The sequence below is a fragment of the Megalops cyprinoides genome, chromosome 16, assembly GCF_013368585.1.
Source record: "Megalops cyprinoides isolate fMegCyp1 chromosome 16, fMegCyp1.pri, whole genome shotgun sequence".
Lineage (NCBI taxonomy): Eukaryota > Metazoa > Chordata > Actinopteri > Elopiformes > Megalopidae > Megalops > Megalops cyprinoides.
The window spans coordinates 23,337,962-23,363,782 of record NC_050598.1 but is presented as its reverse complement, the minus strand read 5'-3'; the positions used below and the strand labels follow the sequence as shown (position 1 = coordinate 23,363,782).

General features: G+C 43.1%; 1 protein-coding gene across 4 annotated transcripts in view; it reads right to left on the bottom strand.

Annotated features, from left to right (window-relative positions):
• Positions 1–6,974: 6,974 nt before the first annotated feature.
• The window catches only part of pcdh19 (protocadherin 19), a 54,977-nt gene continuing 36,130 nt past the window's right edge, over positions 6,975–25,821 (bottom strand). For all 4 annotated transcript variants that reach the window (XM_036549154.1, XM_036549156.1, XM_036549155.1 and 1 more), the window contains exon 5: positions 6,975–8,679. In XM_036549154.1, coding sequence (XP_036405047.1) covers positions 8,120–8,679 — 560 coding nt within the window. In that variant the 3' untranslated portion in view covers positions 6,975–8,119. The remainder of the gene's footprint in view (positions 8,680–25,821) is intronic.

The window sequence follows — 25,821 nt, the reverse complement described above, 5'->3', positions numbered from 1 at the left end:
TATGAAATGTGTTGTTAATGAACTTTTACACTTACTTTGAATACATTTTTTATTCAAAAAATGTATTCATTTATTCATGTGTTGCGTCAGTATCTTTAGCATTGCCTACCTTTCATTAACTCAAAGGGGATGACAGCCATGGAATACATACTGAGGGCAACAACACAGCTAGAATTTTCTGTAATGACAGAAGGATGCATATAATGTTGAATGTCTGCTTTTGGAAAGCTTATTGAGTTTGCTCTGTGTTGCTAAATCATGGATGGTACATATGGTTGAGAATGAATCACAGATGTCAGTAACTGCACTAACTAAATACAACTTCAAATTAACAGCTTTTTGAAACTTTGAGTCGTGATACAGCGAAGGTCACAGAGGAGCCAAAATGCATTAGTGTGACTAAATTTTGGCTCTGTTTTGTTACTTGACATAAATTAGTGAAATGAGGTCACCATGCAAGTGTATTGTTTCTTAATTATGTGAGTGCTGCGTTTTATCTTCCCTACGAGTTCATTTAGGCAAAGATTGACCTGTGAACTATTCCTCTTTTGTGGTCTCCCCACTTCAGTCTTGCTTATGTAGCACATCTGATGTCCTTCTATTTAATAAATTCCAAATTCAATTTAAATTCCTCCAAGTAAACCGTTGTGTGTACAATTATCTTGTGTGGCTCCCTGGGTCAGTGGTCTCATTATGTGCTGTAGTTATATACCTCAGAGTCACTATCTCAACTAGCCTGTTATCAATATTGTAATTTAGACACAGGTGCAAGTCCTCATACTGACATAAGAGCCCAAGATTAAGCCTTTTAGCCGCAGGAGAGCAAGAAAGGAATAGTGGTCCATAACTCATCCTCATCCATTAAAGATCCAAGAGAATTGCACAGATAAAATACTGCTGACTTCTACGGATATTTCTCCCCTGGCCAATACCTGAAGTGGTACATACTGAAACGACTGCGGGGAGTGACATTTTAAGTGACATGCTCCTGTAATTTCAGCTTATGCCTTGCATACCTTTGGATGCACAGGGGCTCATGATCCATCTTTTTGATTCACTGTAATGCAGGAACTTTTGCTTCTGATCATCCGTCTAGATATGGCCAGCACATGTGTAAAAAGGTTTCCTACTATGAGGAAGAGTAGAACAAATTAAGGTCAGATACACAGTAGAGAAAGGTTGGATTGGAAAGCTGTTTCAAATGTGTATGCTTTTGTGCTCTTTTGCTAGTGAAAGCTTTTATTCCCTTCCGCTATGTGGTGAGAGGAAACCGACTGAGGCATGTCTGTCCGCACAGAGAAAGTTTTGTCTGAGCTAGGCGTTTTTGCCCGCATTTGGACTGGAGGGGTCAGTGAACTTTCCTGAGTCAGAGTAAAATAAATTATTCGTTGGAAGAGAGTTTGGGTCAACTAATCAACCCTTCCTATAATGCACGTCCACCGGTCGAGAGAGGGAGATTCATTGCCCGGTGTCAGGAGATAATAACGGCTGCTCCGAAAGGCCACACTCTTTAATTTCTTGCCCCTGCTATCAGTGCTTTTATTCTCCTGAGAGTAGGTCAACAGCGCCCGTCTCTCAGCACCAGCTCCACATTCTGTGCAATTAGGTCTGCGGAAGGTGGCGGAGGTCAGGATCTGATTGCCCCCTCAGAATGGCAGCTGAAAACCGGTCTCATTGAAGTGCGGGCCCCTCAGACAAAGACAGCCTGAGAGCAATGCTCTTGGGTTGCTCTTATCCAGCCATCTCTAATGGTTATGATATCTTACGTCTAAGATCTGGACCAATTACCAGTGTGAGACTTCTTTCCCAACTAAATCTGTGCAAAGTGCAAAGAATACATGCCATTGTTTCATTTTTTCCCTCCCTTGGGGCTGTTGAGTTGATTAAAGCTTTATTGTACCCAGCACAGCAGCAGGGAATGCTCTGTTCTTTTTAGACCAGTGACATTGACAACCTGAATGTGCTTGGAGTCCTCAGACCTCTGTAGGTCAGTGTAAAATGTTACAGATTAAATAATTATTTTACCACACTGTGAGAAGCAGTATAATCAAACCACGTATACACTTATACAAAAAGATAATCAACTAGAGATGCTTGCAGGAATCTTTTGAGGTAGAGATTAAAGGATGACAGGAAAACAGGAAAGTGATGTTGTTAACTGAAGGTCTTGCCCATGTTTGTAAATGAGGTGTAGAGAAAAGACACCTCCACTGACAGAAGATGAGAAGCCAGCCCCCCAGCTCCAATTCAGTTGGAAACACAGGTGTTTCATGCCTAGTGCTTTTTTAAATTGAAAAACTGTGTTGTCATGGAATAATTTCCTCCTAGCCTTCTTGGTACTCCATATTCACAGCAATTGATGACAATGGCTTATGTTGCCCACCCTCTGACAAAACACTGTCATCCCCCTAGGCCCCCCTAAGGCCCCATACAAACAGATAGCACGGTCACATGCAGAGGGGGCTGGTGGTTGGTCCGATTACTCTCCTGCAGAGAGGGTAATGGCCTAGCCTGAAGGTGTGGAGAGACCTGCCTGCTACCCCTTGCCTGAGCTTCAGCAGAAGGCCCTGACACAGATAACTGCACTTGTATGCCTGCTCAAAGAGAGGGCAAACCCAACCTCTCTTGCAAAACAGTCTTAAAAGGCGCTAATTAGTTTTTAATTTGCAAAGGCTTTGGGAAGTGGCTGCCAGAAGAAAGAAGCAAATATGAACACTGGAAGATTTTATTTAAGTGTTTCTTGTGATTTTTTTGTATTTATTTATTTACTTACTTACCTACCTACCTACCTATCTGCCTATTTATCTATCACAATCGGTATGCGGTATTTGGTTTGTCTTCTCTGGATTCCAGCTTCTCTGGATTCCAGCTGAGATCTGACTACAAAATCAAAGAAAAGATATGTGAGGAGCCAGCAGTAATCTTGCCCAGACCCTCATTTGCATGCATAAGAGATAATGTGTCTTGCAATTAGTGTGCGTAGTGGAGACAAAAAAAAGACGAAAATGAGCCTGAATATTTACGACCTTGCTTACAAAATGGACCCCCCACACAAGGAGCGCGGGTGGAGAATGTTGATTTCGTGTCGGGCGAAGGTGTTTCCCTCACCCCTGCTCCAGATTACCAAGTCCTTTGAATCTGGAAGTAATCACTTTCAACATGGTTTAAAATACACCAAGGGACATGTGTTTGGATTCATTTATGGAGCATTTACAAAAGCCTTGCAGAGTTTACTGACATGGTGTGTGTGAGTGTGATTGGCATGTAAATATACTCCTAAGGGGGGTGGTATGTAGCTATGTGTGGATGTAAAATGTAGAATTTTTGCAAGAATGGTCTTAGATGCACTTTAAACTTGCAGTTATTATATGGTAATTGGATATTATTATATATTGGATTTTAAACCCAAACCCAAAGCACTGCGCGCAAACATGTCATGAACACATACACAATGATGTATAAAAGGCAGAGGCAAGCAATGTGTACAAGGGGGAAAAAAAAAAACAAAAACAGATGAAAAACACAGGACAATAACAGACGTGAAAAGTTACTGAAAAAATCAGATATATCTAAAAAAAAAAAAAAGATATATTTCAATCATTCTTTAAGTAGGGGAGTTTGAATTTGGATTTAAAGGCAACAATAGATTCATTACAAATATGTACATCTAAGGCAAACTAAAAACTGCATCCCTGGATCTTAATCTTGATGTTATGTTGATGTCCTTTGTGTGATGTAGCAAACCGATACAGTGAGCATTGCTGGTTCTGACTGCTGATTTTCTGGACAAGAGATCCACAGTCAGTTTAGAGTGGGCCAACACAAGGCCAAAACGAGCTCTCACTCTGTCTTTCTCTCTCTCTCTCTCTCTCTCTCTCTCTCTGAGAAATTGCTGGGACTCTGAGCTACAGTTCTTTGATAGAATGAGGTCGGCGCACGAGCGGAGATCACTCGCCGCTGATTGGGTAGAAGGAAGCAAACCAAAAAGGGCAGAGCACAAACTGTTTTGCGCTGGAGGAGTCTGCGTCTGCCCTCTCCTCCTCTCTTCTGTGTGCGTCTGTGTCAGAAATAAATCATTTTAATTGTCCACTGATTCCCCTTTCTACATTCCACAAAATGATAATTGAAACATTAATAGGACATTAATAGGATGTGTGTCCTGGAGACCTTTGATATAAATCTCTCTGTAATGGGGGAGAATTTTCCCCGACTGACGGGAATCAGAGGTAATTAAACACGAGCAGACAACGGGCCTCATTTGAGGATGTCTTGGAATTCAAATCCAGCGTCAGGAGGTAGAACCACAGCGCTGCCATGGAGACACAACAGCAAGGTTCCATTTTGGGGTTGGGAGAGTAAACAGTCTGTTATGTTGCATTTTTAAAAATCCTAACATTACAGATAAGGGCAAGGACCTCTTTGAAATTCATGTTTTGACCTTAACGAATTGGGACCCCCCTGGTCTGAGAGAACGAGGTATGGGAACCAAAGGCTAGACGCGCCATCGCAGAAACATGAGTCATCCTCCCAAATGTCTCCGAAGTTGGGCAAATATGAACCCCTGGCTAGGGGAAACAAGATCCTCCTAATAGATGGGATTATAGATTGGGGGTGGAGGAGGAGTTAGGCGCATACATTTGGACAAACTTTCATGTCTGCACAACCGGAGGGCAGAGGCGATGGGAAATTAATTTGAGGGAGAGAGAGAAAAAAAATGCCCCCTCTGCTTATCTGAGAGGACAGCTGTGTGGCAGACGCTTATCTGTGTTGCTTTTTTTTGGCAGTGGAGACTTCAACATGTTTCCTTCAAGACCCTCCTTTTCCCATTAGTGCAGTGCTAGCCAGGGCCATCAAAAAGGAGGCAGACAGGCCTTCTGAGTGATCAAATGGCAGGCGATGTACAACCAGTGATCTGTCTGTACTTATGAGAAATCTCCTTCATTGCAGCTTTGGACTGACTGCCTGATTGTGGTTGATTGATTGACCGACGTCTTTCTTGAAGAATTATTCCTCGGTGTTGGTCGTTCTCATTTTGACTTCTTAAGGTTGTGGGGTGGACCAATATTTATAAGTGAATCAGCCAATCAGTGCAGTAGTTCAAGTACTACAGGATAGCTTTGATGGTTATCCACAGGTAAATGCTTTTTCCATCACAAGTGATGGAAAACAACACGTTAAAATATAATACACACAGTTGCCATGAACCCAGTGCCAGAACTTGGTTCATAAACTCCTCCCTGCTGCCAATGTAATGCAAATAGTAATGAAGGTCCTTGCCACAGACATCATCACCTATATTTGTTTATTTATTTGTTATTTTTTGTTTATTTTGATGGATTGTTGCCTTAAATCTGTGAGGCAAAAACTAAAGGAATAATTTATGCCTCTAAAATCGTTGCTACACCCCACTCCTGCAAATTAAAAAGGCTCAGACATTTCTAATAGACTCCCTTTGGCTGGAACACCCACATTCCCAATGAGCTGTTTGTCTTTTGGCAGCTTTCTGTATATTTTCTGCTTACGCATTTAATCATTAGAATTAGTGAATTGAGAGACATTTGAAAATGATGTCACAGATCTCTTAAAATGAGAGACACTAGTTGCTGCCCTGAATATGAATCAATTTTAATGTTTGAAAGCTTTTTTCAATTGCTTTTTCATTATGATAGAAAAAAAAAAACAGCCATCCGTACATACATTATTATGCAGTTTTCAAGGAAGGTTTCTGTGAGATATTTAGATCACATTGTGAATTTTAGTGAATTATCAGCAGACAGATTTAAAACATGATAATTGAAGTATGCAGTGCTTTGCTTATGCTCATTAATTCACAACAATGCACACAGTCTCCCTTTCTCTCCCCAACACACATGCTTTTCATCATAACCCATCTGATGGGACATTAATAGGTATGTGATCAGGGAAACAGGAAGCCACACATTCAAAAAGACAAGGAGGCAAAGTGGAGAACATTTAATAGTTTAATAATAAGCTGCTGTATACATTCAGTGATTATTCCGATTTTCATGTTGCCAGAAGCTGTTGGTGAGACCTGCAAAACATTCAGCTACAAGATCTTTTTCACTAGAAACGTTTTGTCCTTTTCATCCATAGATTTTTTCCAAGAGTTCTATATTGCAAAGCAACCGAAGGAATAAAAAAATAATAATAATAATTAAAAAAAAAACATTCACAAGTATTGTTTTGCAATATGACGATCCTTTAGACTGTTTTTGCATCTGATGTATGATTCCACAAAAATCTGTTCCTCATTGCATTCCTGTAGCTTTGCACTAGAGTCTTCATTCCTCCTGTTTGAACTATTAAGTTTTGAACTTAATAAGCTAGGATGTCATAGTTAGTCTGTTCATGTTTATATCTTAATTTCCCCAACTGTGTTACGGGACATCCAACTAGTTCCAGGAGGCCACTTCTAAGGATCTTCAGAAATGCTTCAGAAAGCAGTTTCTTTGAAATCTGTGGAATCACTTTCCCAACTTACAAAGATAGTTTAATCCATTCATTTACTTAAACATCAAGATTAAACCACTGCCTTTGTTACTTTGAAGTTGTGTTTGTATCTTTTTTTTTTTTTGGTTTCTTTTGCTATCTCACTCTAAGCTCATTGAACTGACACACTACTGTTGGTGCTGAAATTGCTTTTTTTTGTCTTTTTTTTTCTTTTTCTATTTGCCCACACAGAAACTTGATGGCACAAGAACTGACCAATAAGAAACTCTTTTACAACAAGGTAGACTGCAAGTCAACAGTTGCCAGGGGTAGCACAGTAAACAAAAAGTCAAGATCAAATTGAAAATAAAAATAATCATTAAAAAAAAAAAAACGACCAAAAATAAGAACAAATGAACAAAAAGCCTGTTAATTTCAAGTATAACTTACTAATAAAATAACTACACAGCATTAAATATTCTCATTATACATTTTAAATTATTTATAAAATATATTTTGGCATATATGTTTTTTTTTTCTTTTTGTGTTTGTGTAACAAACGCGCTACTTTAGCTTCAGTTGAACACCAATGTATGTTTTTTTTCTCTCTCGAAACGAAACATTAAAGGGATTGTCACATAACAACAGGTTATTTAAAAAAATGATAATATTAAACCCTATACAGAGTTTCACATAGCAAGACATGTGAGTGACGAACCCCTCTATCCTAGCCCAATATTTCAAAAAAGTACAAGACCAGAGCACGAAGTTCTAGTAAACCGTGCCCCATTGGCTACAATCAAGAATGGGCACAGGAGATTCAAAAGAAACAAGTCTTTTTTTCAGTCTCAGTTTAGTCTTTCCCACTTCCAATATTCAGTAGACTCCAGCTGATAAGAGTTCATTTTGCTCCATCAGTGATAAAAAATAAATACCGCAAAGACCTCACAGTTTCATGACGCTGGAATGTCTTCAGGGAAACGCAGAAGGAGATTCTGTTATAAGACAAATGGAAACTGAAACGGAAACTTTTTTTAATGCCAGCATTATTTTACATGATATATAGAGCAAAGTAGCTGATCGTAACTGAAGTTCATGAAAAGATTGGCTGTAGTTTGATGCATTTTGGGGTCTCACGCCGAAAAAGAATCTATTTCAACATTGAACAATCTGGCAGCTGAACCAAACCGTGAACCCAAAAAAGGCAATAGCACAAAATAGAAAATAAAAATTTAAAGGCATGACTACTTATATCCGTTGCCACAGGTGTTCCGACAAATTCAGCTGAATGTCACCTTCTTCTCCCCCCCTCCCCCCCCCCAAACCAAAAAAAAAACAAAAAAACAAAAGCAGAACCATAACCCCATGGTCCCCTTTCTCCTGGAGTGGAGAGTGGAATGGAGGGGGGAAACACATTTTACTGCTGTAAAGACAAAGCCACATCAGTGCTTTTTACTCCCCGGCAAACACCCATCTCAGCATCTTCCACTTCTTTATCCGTCATTGGACAACTTCCACCTTCTCTTTGCTGTGTTGTGGGTGTGTTTCTTTCTTCCTCTCTCTCGTATTCTCATTCACAAACACACAGTTTTGTCCACGTGTGTGTGTGTGTGAGTGCGTGAGTGTATGCATGTACTCCGTGCACCCATTTGGCTCCTGCTCCATGCTGTTAGAGCACGATGTCCTTCAGGCGCTTGTTGCCGGGCGACTCCTTGTCGCGGCTGTTCTGCAGGAGCTGGTTGATCTCCCGGATGGCAGGCTCACTGTCTTTCCCCTCCGGCTGCCGAAGCAAGGTGTGGTTGGCGATTCTCTCGGCGTCCCGGCATTTCAGGGTGTTGTAGGCAGAGGGCGGCTTGGAGACGGGGCTCTTTAAGTGAACCGGGGAGGTGATGGGGCTCGCGGCTTCCCGCCCGTTGCCCGCCTCGCGGACAGCCCCGTTGGTTTTGGGGCTGCACACCGGGGGCTCCATTGTCCTCTTTGCCTTCATCTCGCCCCGCTCCGGCTCCTCGGGCCCGTCCTTGCCGAAGGTGGCAAAAGTCCTTTTGGTGCCGCAGTCCTCGTAGTGCGGGACGTCCACGGTGGGCGCCTCGATGGACAGGGCGATGACGTTGCGGCCATGCTCTGGGGACTTGGCGCGGGCTGGCATGGGCACGCGGGGCATCCAGCAGCGGTCGGAGTGGCCCAGAATGCGGCACTCGTCCTGGCAGTGGAAGCCCTCGGTGGAGTCTCCTGGTGAAGAGAGGGGAAGCGTTAGGTCCGTCTGCTAAACGAGCACCGTTTCAGCTCCTCTCACTCATTTCCTCACCCTTTCATGTTGCTCAACATAGCTTGCTCGAGATCCTGCATGTTACCTCCAAACAGAGAGAACAGGAGTCGGCTTCAATCTGAGCAGCCCCATTTTATTCTTTTTAAAGTAATCTGCTCTTTCATGTATGAAGCTGCTGTCACAACATATATTCTTGGCGGCCTTCATGTTGTTTGCACGTCACAGAGGACTAAAGGAACACAACTGAAGGTTGAGGCATTTCTGATATACCAATTAAAGGGTGTGTTGTTAAATCAAAAGTCCATTTCCTAGCTTGGGTGTAATTGTTTTTTTTTTTTTTTTGCGCAGCAACATGCGATGAAAGGCAAGGCTCAAACAGTGTAATCAGCGAAATCAGAGTGAAAGACACAAGAAAAGTCACAGATTGTTGCCTGGTTCATCTCACACTGTCTGGCAGAGTTATAAATATGTAATGATGTTTTAATGCTTTTGTTAAAGAGAAGGAAAAAAAAAAAACAGTCTGGGTGTATTACTACACACAGTTGGCCTTTTTGTTCTGTTAGATTTTTGCATCATTATGAGAACATAACTCCGAGCTCCCCCGCTCGACTTCAAGAGCTGTCGTCCTCTTTTGCATTCCTGTTGTTGTTTTGTTTGAGATGCATTATATAAATTTCAAGGAACTTTTCTTTTTTTTTTTTATTTATACAGTTGGCCGGTTCAGCTTTTTTCCCCTTTTATCCAAATCTTTTGAATGCATACATATTACATCATTAGCCATCTGTAAGGATAACCTCTCTATAAACAAGGCTATCCAAGATGGTTATACGTGTTTATGCAAACACATGTGTGCTGTTTTCCCAGCCAAGTCCTGAACATTCACAAAGTAGGCAGTGCTTCACATATTACTGTAAACAACGTACAAACACATGGTCACAAAATAAAAATGCGCAGTGATTAGTATTAGAGATACGAGTGTTTGTTTGGTTAGCTACAGCTCCTTCTGACTACAAACTGCTATTCATAGCAGAAAACAATGCTTTGGTATGGAGGAAGATTTGCAAGTGTGAGCGGGCATTCCAAATGCGTAGTGAACAACATGTGGGTGGAGTTATAGTGTGCTGGTAGGCTTTTGGCTCTTCTTCACTGTGCTGTGCATTTATGGATGCACTGTTTTTCAGCGTAAAGGGAAGTGGGACCCTGAGACAGAGCAACCCAAGGTGACAGGGAGGGCTTGTAGGGAGCCCAGCATCGACCCCGGTGTGCGTCTACGCCTGGCGTCCCCAGCTTGACAAATCACCCAATTAAAATTAGTAATTATTCCCACCCACCCCTGACTGTGACTCTGAGGGGCACGTCCGCTCCAGGTCTGGGATCAATATTTAAAGATCGGAGGCAGGTGTTCTGGGGGCATGACTGCCAGCGCTGCCTCCTTTAAACTATGATCTGATGAGGCTGACTGATGGGCTGATGTCAGATGTCAGCGGAGGTATCAAAGCCTGGTACAGGGGTCACGGAGCAGCAACCGGCGAGGTGGCAGGAGCCTCAGATTTTTCATCAATGTTTCACAGAAGGAGTGCACTCGAAATCTCATTCCCCTTTACACTGTGTGTGTGTGCGTGCGCATGCATGCATACACGTGTGTGTGTGTGTGTGTGTGTGTATGTGTGTGTGTGTGCGTGTGTGTGTGTGTGCGTGTGTGTGTGTGTGTAGATGGCTGAGCGTGTGTGTCTTCGGGTGGGGGTGGGGGCCAAGGATTGGATGTGTCTCCAGCACACAGGCACACACTTATGCACGTACACCCGTACAGTCAGGCTGGGACAATGAGGAAAGATAGAATAAAATGGAAAATAAAAGTGCTGAAATGACTGCACTGGTTCGAGTGGCTCAAATTTACTCTGTAATTACCAAGCCCTGCGAACACACGCAAGTCCACATCTTGAAAGGGCTTTTCATCGCCAATAGTCAATGTTATCGCCATGGCAACACGGGTAAGCCTTAACGCTTCCCACACAGAGAGAGAGACAGCCACTGGCTCACACACCTGCTTCTGCACCCATTTCCTTCAAGACTCCGTTCATCAAACCGCGGTCCTCCGGTTTCCAAGGAATATGGAATCATAAAAATCCGGTCCTTCAAAATGTGACACTTTTAATAGATTTCCATTAAATTTAAATCTGGGAACAGAATGCTGTCAAGTGTCCACATCTCTATACCGAGAGGGACGCAAGGCACACTACAAATATCCTTTTTTCCCCGATCCCAGTAGGGGTCTCTGTGGTTGCGATTGAGTTGTAAATGACTATCGTTCAGAAAGCAAAAACGTCATTAACGTAGCGCTTTCTGCATCCTGCCTCTTCTCGAAGCCCATGACACACAGATGTTGCTCTCAAAGGTCTCCAGTAACTACATAACAAAGTGCAATGAAAAATGACAAGCTGAGGAACCCCATTCAGAAAAAAATAATAATCAAACCAAAATCTTTTTTTTTTTTTTTGAAAAAGGCAGGAATCTAACACTAACAAATGAAGCAATTAAACACTCTGCACTGCTGACACTTGAATTGGGCCAACCAGTGCAATGGGTGAAGAAGAGGCACCCCTGCTGTGATTGCCTATTGAAAATCATCAGGAATATAAGCTTGCCAATCAGGGCCAGGAACAGCCATAGAATGCGGCAAAGAACCACATCAGTGGGAACATTTCCTATCTAGGATTTAATACCCAATTACCGATTCCACTCCACTGGGAAGCGGAGCGGTTTTGGGTTTGAAATAAAAAAAAAACACATAAAACAATATAGAGGAAAAAAAAATAATTCAAGAGAATCCAAGTCCCTCTGCACAGCTAACAAATGTGAAATTATGTGGTTTAATCAGAACCAGGGTTCAAAGAATTTCCAGCCATCAGGGGACTACTTTAAAAATGTATGCCCGGATACATTTATTGTTGGCGAATAATAAATATTGCCACTTCAAATGCAAAATCTGAGACCCCTAGATAGAGTCTACCATGTTCACTGCTTGTAGTTACCTGGAATAACATCAATTCTAATCAGCGGGGGGAAAAGTCCACCCGCATTGCCTCCCTTCAACTCCCTTAACTGGTCTGACTAAAAATCAAGCACGTTATCAAACAGAAATATTCTGCTTTGATTCCTCTGATGAAAGTAAGGTGGCAAGTCCTATGGTCACCATTGTATATGTCAGCTTGTTCCTGAACCATCCATCATCTAAAAAGCTGTGATCTCCAGTATGTGCCATAACTCGAAATTCCCCTGTGGTTCACGTTGTAGTTTTTTTTAATGTTTTTATTTAATGGTAATCTGTCCAAAGGAATGAATTAGTGGAAGACCAGGGTTGGAATCCCTTAAGACAACAGGGATAAGTGTTTATTTTAAGAAAAGATCCAAAATATTCTCTGAGCCTTTGCCAGGATTTTTGTTCTGTTTGGCAGCCGTTGGTTTTCCGCCTTGTTAGGCTTGGAAAACATATCTTGTTTTCCCTCCAAAAAAGCCGGGAACTACCAGGTTCAAATGTTGCTGTAATTTGGTAAAAGGAGGCGGGGTGACAGGAGAACACCAGGGGCGGCTTTTACTCAAGACAGGGTCACAAAGGACACAAGCATTTTCCAGGAGGAGCGCAGTGGAGACTGTGGGGATCCTCTCTGTCATTTAAGAGTTTCCATGAGATGAAGGCATACATCATTTTTCATTGGTGGTCTTCTGTCCATGTGACCATGCGCCCCTTGAAAAATGTCACACATTAAACCAAAAAAAAAAAAAAACATACTGAAAAAGGCCACCATTTGCTGCTAATTAGAGTTATCAGATGCCCCTTCATTATTAGTCTTACAAATTTAGATTCTAGCCATTAACATGTACAAAGGAAATGTGCTTAGGATATTTATAATGCAATTCCTATTGGGATATTTATTTCATGCCATGTGGAAGGGTTTGTTTGTCTGTGTGTATTACACCTAAAGATAAATACTTTTTCACCATATCCAGAGTTCATGAACAACTGTTAATAATGAATATGGGGAATGCTATGACATGCTATGATGTTCCTGAACATGAGTTTACAAGAATACTTATGGTGGTTTCACATGAGCATAGTGTTGCCAAAGCCTCTTGACTGCTGAACAAAAAATAGACAACAGTAATAGCAACATATGAGTGTCAGAATTTCTGAAAGGTGGGAACCTCTTTAAACAGAGACACTCATCGGACTTGCAGGCGTAATTGAAAAAGAAAAAAAAAAACATAAATCAGCAAAGCCAGGAGATTCACTTTTAAGAGCTGGCTTTTGTTTTTAGTTTATACTTTCTTGTTTTCCCCTGAAGCTGAATCCAGTGGCTGGACCAATGCTTTTGGAGTCAGTCTTTACGAAAGATAAATAAGTAGCTTTGGAATGGAAAGGGCAGACATGATGGCTGCTGTTTTATTTGTTACTCTCTGCTCTTTGACAGTGCCAGGGAAAGCTGAGTTAATCCTTCAACCTCTTTAAGGATAGACGGCCACCATGAATCAGTAACAGCAGAGATGTTGTGTTAATTCTGAGATTATCTAAGATTTCTGTGCTTTGGTTATTGTTGATCTAAACTGTCACAACATCTCGTCCCAATCAACAGTTTGATTGTCATCTGAATGCCCTCGATAGTAATCCCTTTCATTCTGCCAGCTGCGTGCTGTATTATCAGGATGACATCAAAGCTGATGTCACAGTTGTTAACAGCTACAGCAGTGGCCTACAAAGCACTGTTCTAAATGGAAAATGGCATCATTTTGAGCTCCAGGGGGCTGATGAAGAAATGATAGGACATTCAGTCTCCATGCAGACAAAGGTCAGCCTGCTCTGGATTGATGCTGCACCTGCTATGCCCAGGCTGAGATAGGCCACGCAGGAATGGATCCCACCAGAACCCACCAGGCAGTATCCAAATGCTGCCGTGTTCCAGGCCGAGCAATTCATGTTTCTCTGCCATAAATCAGGCCATAGCTTGGAGCATGAAGTCCTGTGGGATCACAAGATGGAGTGTGATGGTCCTGCTTTAACAAACAGTGGAGGAGCACCCTTCCTGAACCAGAGAGTCCTATGAATCCCCACACACCTCTGTCCTTTTGCCTCACGGCGCCCCCTTCTCTTTTTCCCCCCGGTTCATCCCTCCATCTTTCAGTTAATCTATCCTCTCATCTATTCTCCTGTTGCTGACACACACTTCTGCTTTAGCCTAAAACAACTTTCCAACAAACATTTGCTTTCACAGTTGAGCTGACAGGATTCTTCGCCCCCTCACAGTCAAATATTAATTAGTGGGGAAATTACAGTAACTCGGAGGCCTCGCAAAGGATGTCTTACGGGTGGTAAATCAAGTGTTCTGTCGGGCCACTTCCATTTCTTTGCATTAGTACCAGTCAATTTATCAGGAAGCGATTCATGATCTCAGCCGTTGAGCAGTGGTGAGTGTGTCTGACAGCTAATCACTTCAATGAAGCCGCACCGAGGTTCTTTAAAACGTAATGCAAACTGACAGGGTAACTTATATCTGTGGTCAACACCATGTTGCCTTTTCTTTGCAAGAATTACTTTCATTAATTAACATAAAAGCTGACTGTAAATCTTGCCAAATTCGGTGCGCCTTCACCGCCGACCATAACAAGGCAGATCCTGGGTAAATGAATGAATCTCTAAAGCAGTGTTGACAAACAATGCATTGGATTTTAAATTGGTACAAACGGTATCTGTTTAACAGCTGTGTAACTGCACAGAAACAAAAGCATCTGCAGTGTTATTTTATAAATCACACTGTCATCACAGAGAGCTGCTGCTCAATAGTAAAAGTGCAAGCCAACGGGTTGCTTTATGTTCTAGTAATGAGCGTAGCTCAATGCCATGAAGGCACACGTGTGTGGGCTGGATTTAACAGCTGGGAACGAATTCTCTCTCACTCACAGGCAGCTGTCCACTGCAAAAGGGAACCAGCTTTTTTACTTCCTTAACACACTAGAAAGGTCACAAACCCCAGCTCTAAGTGGAAACAGTGAAAAATAAAGCTGACAGCAACCTTACTTTTTCAACATTGATTATGGTGGTGCAAAAACGGCAGGCAAAACAAAGACAATGGCTTTAGGTATGGTGCTTTCAACATGCTGTAAACTGAGACCAATCAAGTACAAAACGGCCAGTGAAAAGTTTCGCTGGGTTGTGTGTCTGATTAGCAGGCCGCATGGAGAAGCCACAAATTCCCCTCAGGCCGGGATTTCTCCCAGGGCTGGTGGACTGTGACGCATCCCTGCCACGCAGAAGAAGCAAAGCCCAGGAGACCGGACAGCGTTCCCAAGAGAGGGTGATGAGGGAGATGGCAATGAATGCAGCCACGCAGCCAAACAGCCTCCAAACTGAGTCGTAGGCTACATTCACAGAGAGCTAATCATCAATGTGTTTGCTGAGGGTCAGGGTATGCAATTTATTCCCCTGAGTATGGGGCACGGAAATTCCACACGCATTCATTAAACACAGACAATAAAGAGGAAGCTATTGTGAAGGTAACCTTCTGAATTCTGATGGTAGATTGAATATTATCCGTGCTCTGCTCCGTGGAAAAAAAAAAAAAAAAAAAATCAGGGACATGATGTACTCACTGACAAACCTTCAAGAGAACAAGCACACAGATGCTGTCTCAGTCCTGGTGCTTATACGTCTTTGCAAATTGTTGAGGCAATCTCTAAATACTCTGCTAGAACAGTTCTGCTGTTGGTAATCTAGACAAAACTATCTGGATAATTTGCTGCTAATTTAGATGGTGGGGAGGAAGAGAGACAAATCAAGTCATGTCTATGTGGGAAGCAGCTGGGCTTTTGGGTAGAGGAAGGGAGAATGGACCAGAGTAAGCATCATCAATGATGAAATGATCTGAGAGATGCACATTGCTTAAATCCACCCCTTTTGAATCTCCTGGACTGCCTTTGTTTGGGCAGGCCTGTATTATGCTTCTCTTAGTGGAGTCATTATTTTTCTTCAGATCAGCATTCAAGCTTGAGAATGTAAACAGGCATGTAATGATGAATGCAGGACCTATTTTCAGTTTCCACTCACCATACGCTGTCAGGATGATCTCAAATACATTCTAAAATCATACTCTGTTTCATGTACATGCACTTTACATTATGTTTTCAACATGAGTTGTAATTGTAAGTGTGTCTTGAATATCCACCTACATCTGATCATTTTCATATTCTCACCATTACTGTACTTGTACCACACTGTCCTATTCTTACCTTGCATAGTACTTGTTTGCCCTTTGTGAGGGCTGTATATATTTAGACATAGCACAAATATAATAGGTTCCAAAGGTTCAAATATCCAGGCAGGCCAGAGAAACTAAAATAGGTCAAAGTACCCAAAGCAACCAAATACTGTCAGGCTTTCTGATGAAACCAACACATGCACCAAAAGGCAAGGAAACAAATTCTAATGCCAGTAATCTGTCACCTTAATCTGGATTGGAATTACAGGCAGGAAGATAGGAGATGGCAAGGGGTAGGAGTGATTGTCTCTGAAAACTGCTGAGCCTTATCTTATCTCCAGCACAATTCTACATCATGGCTACAAAAGTGGACCATTTTGGAAAAGAGCGATTTTCCTTTTCCTGTTAGCTTTGGTCCATTCACATACCTACTGGTTTCCATTTGCACTACAATGAAGTTACCCTGATCCCTTTACATTTTTTTTTTTTAACTGTGAAGTGTCTTGCCCTATTCTGTGGCAATGTATGCAAATGACCCTATGCCTATCTGTATAGTAAAGATGCATCCCACCTGGACATGTCCAGTAACCTGATCTTGATAAATCAATGTGTCTTCCTCCATCATCTGGGCCCCAAACATCTCTGCCAGAACACTAACATCTCCAGACTTCATGTCAGAAAATGCTGCCTGCATGGATGGAGCCTTTACATAATTAATGTAATGTGCCATCTCGTTCAGCCGTGGACTGTGTGATCTATGTTGGCCTGTACTCTGTGTTTTATATTCCGTTTTATCTTGTTGCTAAAGCAGGCACGTGCCACCCTCGCCTCCCCCCCCCACCCCCAACCATTTCATCCTGCTATTTTTTTCTTCCTTTCCTGCATCTTTGACAATCTTTGGAAGTAGGACAATGTGGGATGTTGAATATCGGATGGCCGCCCATGCATGCAGTAGCGTTTTAACTGCGGTGCCCCCGGGAGAGTGGCGTAATACTGTCCTGTGCTGGGCCCTGGCGCTGGACTTGATCAGGACCGCACAGCTGCGCTGGTCTGGGACTCACTGAGGCAAACCCAGCCAGGTGTAGCTGCAGTGACAGAGAGATCAGAAATTTCTTTGCTTCACATCCCTATGCACAGAAACACTGTGTGATTTTTATTTATTTTTATTTTTTTTGCACTGTTTTATGCTGAAAAAGTTTTGTTTGTTTCAGTGGCCTATCTGTCCTTGGAGATGCCAAAATGAAACTTTTTAATCATTGTCCGTCACAACTCAAACTCCAACAAGTATTATGACGGTCATTGTGTGGGATGTCTTTTATCTTAAAAAAAAAAAAAGGCCAGTTTGTTTGCTGTCTTGACGCATGCCAGCATTCTCAGAGGCTCAACCTTATTCACAAATGAAAAGGCCTGTTGTGCATGCATCTCGATATCACAGCCTTGGCTCTGGTTTTTTTTTCCACAAGCCCTTGCCACGCCAGAGAGGATTGTCACTGACACAGAAGTCTTCAACAACAGGAGATGCTGGTATCGCCTCGTGCAGCCTGCAAGGGGAAACTAATGAAGCTAAAAGATGAACCAATACCCACATCTTTTACAATTTGAGGAACACGACCATGGTGGGGGAAAGGGGGAGGAGGGGGGGGGGGTAGCTCTGCTGTGCACAATGCAGTCCATGCACTGCTACTTGTAATTGGATTTCCTTAGCCCTGTGCCCACTTGTGGATGCATGCTGGGCTGTGACATTAAATGCCCTTATCTGTGGCAGGGGAGCGGGGCAGAGTAAGAGTGACAGTGACGTGTCGTGGCGGCTCCGCCGTGCCCCCTTCCATGGCTCAGCTGCAGCACAGCCTGCCTGGGGGGGCCCTCTTCCTGGCACCCAGCATCTTTCTGTGCCAGCTGGGGAAAAACCCCCTTCTGGAGCCTTGGCTGGGGGGCATCAGTGGGGGAGGGAGGGGGAGGACGTGTCAATAACAACAAGCCGAGTACCAGGGATTATAAACAACAAGGTTTGGGGTGGGGAAGGCAATGAAGAGTGCTGACCTTCTTAAGGAATATCTTGTATCTTCAGCGAGTACTGTAAACAATGATCCGGACAAAATTCGGTTGGCCTAGTTGACTCCTGCAGGGTTTTTTGTCAATCAAAACTATCAATCAAATCCATTTGCTGGGTATTTTGTATTTACAACTGGAAAACAATATAGCATACAGCAAGAGGATTGGTATGTATGCTCTCTATTCACCAAAGAAATGAATGATAAATGAAATGGACGATAAATGAAATGATGTGTGGCAGTGACAAAAGTGACGTGATAATGGATAGCAAACATTAATGTAGGAATCTTAACCAGTCCACTTGCAGTATCAAGGTAACCAGTTGCATCTGTTAAAGTAGCTAGTTTACTCTCATTCTGGAATCTAAGACAATCTTAAAGATGAAAGCTGCAGGTGCCGAAATGTCCTAACTGAATTTATGTCAGCTAACAAGCTGTAACACTCTTGTCTGAATTCCCCGTCTTTTTCTCTTTTCTGTTTCTTGATCTCACTTCAGCTTAAAACTGTTTTTCTTTTTGGGTTTAATGTAGACACTGTTATACCATTTTTGCAGAGAAAGCTAAAATTCTGGGAAATGCTATTCCCTGACTACAAGATTTACTGCCACTGAGGTTTGTTGTTTTGATCCTTTACAATGCAGGAGTAAGTATATGGTGCAATACCAAAACATATTACTACTTTTATTTGTAGCCATAAAACGACAAAACAACTTTTTCCCCCACTGTAGCAGCTATGAATTTGTGGCTATTTGTTTTTGTTCCGTCTACACTGTTCCTCAGCCGCAGTTCGGCGTGTTCTTTAATAGGTTGTACAAGCAAACGGCTACATCATTAAAAAAAAGCCGCCCTCAAGCTTTCTTGCCTGCCATTAAACTTAACAGCCAGCCTTTTCCATTGCTTTTTATCCTTTTTTTTGAGGGGTTGAGAGGGAGTCTCTGAAATCATAAAGGTTAATTAGCTGCTCAGCGGTTGAAGTGATTGAATTCCATCCTTTCCAAGGGAAAATGGGGGAAAACCAATGGGAGAATAATGGAGAACTCTGACAAATGGGGGCATGGGAGGGAGGACTCAATCTAAATACAAAATGCATAGATTGGCGCTCTATCTTTTTGTCTGAGATTGCTTAAATCTGGGACAAAGTGTTCTTTTCTGACAGAGGAACGCATTTGCACACAAATGTTTGTGGACATGAGTCGCGGGAGGGGCGATGGGGAGTTACGGGCTGGGCGGGGAGGCTTTCTTGTTGTGTATCAGGAACGGACACACTGCCTCCAGGCAGGGGGGCTGTCCCAGATCCAAAGGAATGCACCAATGTCCTCCACTTGCTTTGAGCAAATCTTTCATCAATAGGTGATAATCCACTCCAGCCCCGCTCATTATGTTTGTTGGATTCATCCTCTCTTTTGAGGACTGATCAAAATTCAGAATTTGAACGTGGCGAGGCGCATCTGCGCGGAGCAGAGGATGAAGTGGCTGATTAGAGGGGGGATCAAGGAGCAGGTGTATCACTCTGAGGGCTCCTTAACCTGCCCTTGTGCCTTCTCTCAGATTACACACGAGTCTGTGGGACGGTGTCTGCCAGCTTACATTTCTTAGCAGGCCTCCTGCATGCTCTGTTTCTCTGAAAGGGGGTCTGTGTTCAGAACAAATCAACATTAATGAAATAAATAATTCTCACTGAATATACATGAGCGTAGCGGGGACATGGAAATGCCAACTGCCCAGGGTATTAACCTTTCGTTACCACCTTAATTACAGACAGAAGGGCAGGCCTTATCAGTAGATGCAAGTGCAGACTCTGAGTGGAGGTGAGTAAATCGCTGCAGACATATCAAATGAACAGAAACTAAATAAATAGATAAATCAAAACAGAAATGGCAGCAGAGGCATCCCGTGGAGAACAATGAGTGTTTTCTCCCTCGATGTAAAAGAAGGTACATTTTTTTTCCATCCAAACCCTATTTTGTGGTCTGTGGGTGGGGTTTAAATTCGTGATGCATTCGCTGCCGCAGTGGAGAAGCAGCTCTCTATCCCCAGCTGCAGTGATAAATGTCTCTTTGTATTCTGGACAGAAAACTGCAGGCTGCAATGTACTTGTCAGAAGACAGCTGATTTTTCCTTAAACAGTGCAGACTATATGCTTAATCATGCTTCTCAGGATAAATGGCAGTTGAATATTACAGCGAACTGTCATGTTCAGGAAAGCTGCCATCTTTATCAGTTTACATGAAAACACTGCTCATGTATCATATCAAAGTCAAATAGTGGGGAAAAAACACAAAATACAAATTTGGCCTGAGTAATGTGCATGTGCTTTTTTTTTTTTTTTGGTGGGCTTTTAGCAGAGTTTTTACGCAGTCCGGCCATCATTATGGGAGTTAATTCACTCTGAAATGAAAGAGCCTGCTGGATTTAATGGGGTTCGCTGTGGTCTGCAGCGGGAAGGCTGCCAGGCCCTGCTCGGACCCAGAGGGAGCTCTGCCTCGTGTCAGTTACCCCATGATCCAAGAAACACGAGCCGAGTTCTAGCACAACCTGCCTCTCCGGACCCGAACCAGCCCACCTGCGTTGGGGGGTGGGAGATGGGTGGGGGGCTCCTAACCCAGATCCACGGTATCAACATTATTAGGACAATTTGTGATGTCGCGACCCGATTTGGCAGTTATGCCTTGAATTATGACTTGTTTCATCATATATATATATGAATGTAGGATCCACCAGGAGCTGTACAGGGTTCTGAGGTTAGAGTTGCTAAAGAATCGACTGCCCTGGACCAAGGCCAAGAGCTTTTGAGTGTGGAGGGCATCCGCTTCACTGACCATTATTCATTCGCTGATTAAAGCATTAAAGAGCTGGGTGCAAATCTGCTGCTTTGTCAGGTCCCTGATCCCCTGATCCAAACCTCCAGGTGTCTTTAGCCCCGGGGTTTTATGACCCGTGAGTTTGTGTTCTCTGCACTGGGACTAGGATAGAGAGAGGCCACGCCCTGAGAGACCCCCAGAGGGCAGTGACAGATGGGCCCGGGGCGATGGGACCTGGGGTACAGAGCCGCCTTCTGCAGCCCCAGCATGCCACCGACACCCTACCTCAAACTCTGATCAATCTGCTCAGATAATCAGGCCCACAACTGCCCGGCAGACTGTAGAGAGCGCTGGGCAACTCCAATTACAGGCCGTCTCCTTCCCCCCTCAAACCTCCCCTCTCTCTCATTAACCTTTAATCACTCTCTCTCACATACACACACACACACACACACACACACATGCGCACACACACATACAGACGCACACACCCAGAGACACACATTCCCACAGGCAGCCTGCATTCAAGAACCAAAGGACCAGGGGATTTCTCTCTCCCCTTTTCCTTCCTTTCTTTCTTCTTTTTCTCTCTCAGTCACTCCCAACCCCCCTCCACTACCGCGCCCCCCCCCCCCCCCCCCCCCCATTATTAGCTTTCAGCCTCTCTTATTATGTTCAGGATGGGCCTGGTCTCGCCGTATTCCCATCCGGCATGAATTATACAGACATATATGTTCTACAAACAATTGCAATTCACTGGGTTTCAGAGGGGATTATTAGCACACGTTGATGTAACGGCATCATGAATAAGGAATAGAATTCGCTGTTTTATTTTCCACCCATAGACCAAATGTGAAGGATTGTCAAGAATTGGGCTTTGTCAGTAAGAGGGCTTTCAGTGAGATCAGCATTGTTGCTAGCCTTGGAAATAATGAGCTGTTTCTTATATTTCCCTCCAATCCATCCTATATGTTAGCCATAACAAGTGCAATGCAGATAAGGAGCCAAAAAACCAAGCTGATTTAATGCAATCTATGTATTCAGGAGGCCTGTGGTTCAGGGGATGCCATTATAGCATTACTATTACTCAGTCATGTGATCTTCAGGGTTGTGTGTGTGTGTGTGTGTGTGTGTGTGTATGTGTGTATGTGTGTATGTGTGTGTGTGTGTGTGTGTGTATGTGTGTGTGTGTGTGTGAGATGAGAGTGGGCCTCAGGGCCTCTGAGGTTTTTTTTCCCCCCATTCTCCTGCACCCTTAACCATCCAATGAACTGAATGAATCTGCTCAAGGCTTAAAAGCAGTAATTATTTAAGGACACCTGCAAAATCAACTATGGAAGTGTGTCTGCCATGGGGCGTGAACTTTTTTTTTCTGCTGAAAGGGGTGAAAAAGTGGAAAAATAGAACAGCCTCTGTGCACGAAAGTGGAAGTGATGGGAAAATGTCCTTTCAGCAGCAGGGTATTGACCTGAGTGCCTGTCACAGTAAATCTAATGTATGGGAATTATTGTGTAATGATTACACAGATGAACATTAGGGGAAATAAACTAGCCCAACTGACAAAACCCACTATGAAACAAGTAAACATCACCCTGTCCCGACAGCAGATGCCGATACCGGTGAGACATATAGAAGGCCACGGACGTGTTTGCCGTTGCCTCTGGCCTCAGCTCCTAGCATGGCAGTCAACTGCTCGCTAGCTGCATTTTGAGAAAGCACAAAAAAAAAGAGGAGAGGAAAAAGGGGGTGCAGAAGCACAGAAGGAAGCAGAGAAAGCAACTGCGTTATTGGCTTCTGCAAAAGCACAGTTCGCACATGCTGTTACTGTAAGACATCTGCAATAATGTGAGAAAAATGTGAGACTCACACGTTACCTCATCAAACAAGTTATCTTGTGCCTGAGTATCATTTCGTTTTGAAATATGATTGCGCTTATTGTTTGGGAATGAGTGGTGCAGTGAGCATGTGCGCTCGTCAAATGCTTGCCAGTGCTTTTTTTTTAATCTAAAACGCCCTGAACATCTGACGAAGCAAATCAACATTTCAATGGATGATCCCATTGTATGATTTTTTTTTAATTAAACCGATCAGCAGACAGCTCAGATTCTGGACTACTTAAGCATACATTGCAATAGGGTCTTTTGTTTAATTTAGCATGTTAATATTTATTTCAAAAACAGTTTCTGTGATGTGCCTGTCTCTTTTTTTTTCTATTCCTTTTGTATTCTTTAGAAGATTTCCACTCCAGTCTCTCAGAGGAGCCCCGCAATGGCCTCCTTCCCAGTTGTGACACTTGTGTCAGTGTTGTCATTAGCAGATCGGAGGACCCCAAATTATTACTTCTCCCTCGTCGGGCCCTGGTTGAGTTTACAGTTGCAAACAAGCGATCCGTGTTGCCATCACTTAAATTCCGCACGACAGGAGGCGGCAAGACCAGCAGGAAGTTGAAAAGTGGGGATTTGCGGTTAAGATGGATGTTCCGACACAAGAAAGGGAAAGAGGGGAAAAAAAAATCAAAATCAATTAGGAGCAGCAGGCCCCTGGTGGTTGGCGCAGTAATGGGGGTGTGCGGTGAACGGGCAGGAATTCTGCGCCGCCGGACTGCTGCTTCAGGAACATGCCTATCGGGAGTGGAGGACTGAGGGACTGATGAATAAAAGGCTCAGGGGAGATGGAATATGTTACGAGTAAGACTTGCCGCTAATTGAGCGGCCCTGTGTCCTCTGGGCTACATGCAGGGGAGGGGGCTTTCTAGTGACAGTGGATTGTTTATTGGCAGAGCGATTGCCTGCAATGCAAAGCTCAGAGCCTGGACTGTTTCCCTCAACCTACAAACATTAGTCAACAATCCCTAAGGTGTCAGAGAAATATCCAGACATGTGGGGAGTGTCTTCAAAAAAAAAAAAGAATAAATAAAATGTTTGGGAAAAACAATCAATGCCCGTTTGACACAGTCAGCCCTAGTGGCAAGTGCTCAAATGGAGAACTGTCTGTGTGTATCGATGCAAACGGGTATGGTGTCTGTGCCATGCTCATCAGCAGATAGGAACAAACAGCAGGCAACATCGGCTTTACCCACTCACCCAGCTCGTCTTAACGCTGTGATATACCACTAAGCACAACTGATATCACTCTCCGCTGCTCTCAGAGGGAGGGGTAGGGGCACTTAATGAACTGAAAACGCAGGGGCTCTGGAGATTAAAGTTTTCCAAGGAATGAAACCTTAAGCCCATCTTTGCTCCTTCATCCCTTCCAGTGTCAGGATGCCGCTGATCACAACACACTGGACCAGATCCCACCCCTCTTTGGTGCATCTAGGCTGTCAAATCCGACTAAATCAATCTGTCAGGCTGTCTAGCCATTGTCTTAGCTTTGCAGCATTGCGTGCCTCCGCTCTATCAGGTCAAAGGGTCATCTGTTTTTTTTTCACCGCAAAAATTACAAACGTAGACCCAGCTTGGTGTATGTGGGGACTGGTGTTTGTGTATGTGTGTGTGTGTGTGTGTGTGTGTCTGTGACAATGTGTGTGTGTGTGGAGGGGTGGTCTGCAGGAAATGGACAAAATTGAGGTAATAGAATCAAAGCAATAAAAGGAAGCTCTGTGGAGGAAATGTGCTTATTGTGTAAAGAGACGGGGAGTTTTCATGAATGGTTTTGTTATGTGTGGATTCCCACAGACTACCTTGCAGTGAGAGAAGGAGCGGACGTTCCCCGAACAAAGGTAACGACGTGTCCCCTGTGCAAACAGCACCTTCAGCGAGGCACTACGAGAACAGTAAATATTGACACTTGTAAAAACGCCCTGAGAACCAAGTCGAGGGATTTTTTTTTTTTTTTTTACTGCAGTGCTTCTTTCTACTTTCTGTTTGTCTCCTTTACACACAAAAACATAAAAAAACAACAGTAAAAAAAAACAAAAGGAAGGCTTCGTAACAGGAGCTTGTATTTGTGTCCTCTGGCAATTGCTCCGATTAATCTCTGTCGCCATAACCAGAGAGGCAAACTGCAGCTGTGAAGTATTCCCAGCGCACATCTTAAATGGCTGAGCATTGTGCATTTTTCTGTTTGCGTTCAGTTGTTTTCCCATTATTTTTCAGATTAGCTAGTGATGCTAATGATTAATGTCCAATAACTTTGAACTTTGAACTAACCATATACATATATATATATATATATAGTAGTGTCATTGAAGCAATTCCACATTGAAATGAATCCACAAAACCACAAATAATGGTTAACACAAAAGCCTTGTTCCACAGTGTGGAGGATTCGATTGTGCCTGGTGTCAGCTCCGCCCAGCCAAGCAGCCCCATCATGCACTTTAACTTTATAATTAGACCATTGAGCTCGTAATGGAATGACAATTCCATTCGCAATGTCATTACTTTTCTGCATGGGTAAGGGCCTTTGGCCAATCCATTTAATAATTATTAACAGCTCTCATTACTGCCAAGTCAGTACGTTACGACAGATTCATTTCAAAGACAATGAAGGAAAAGACTCAAACACCACTATTTTATTCAGTGTTTAGTGTTTGTCAGTAGGTAAAATACACACAAATTGCGTGGCAATAGCTGGATAAAACAGTGCCCTAAATTCTGTATTATGGATTAAAAAAATCTGTTGCTACAGCTAGATTCAAAATTATAGACAACAGTGTGATATTGTATCATTCACTTGCCATTATTACAGAGCTGACTAATGTGTCTGTTTGTATGTCAGTTTGTCGGAAATAAATGTAATCGCTTTGAGCACTAATCAGAAAACGATGTCTTGAAAAGCTTACCAAGAGACCTTCTCTCATTAGCAGTATTCCTCATGTACGCTCTTACTAATTGTTCCTAATAATGAGATCCCTAGACTGAAGGGCTTGTCAGCATGCATTTTACAGGCACTGGCATTTTTCTGGTTGTGAGGTAATTATGGAAGACAACCAATAGACAGCTAACTCACTTATCATCATTTAGTATTACTATCTGACAGTACGGTAGCAGCAAACCCACCCT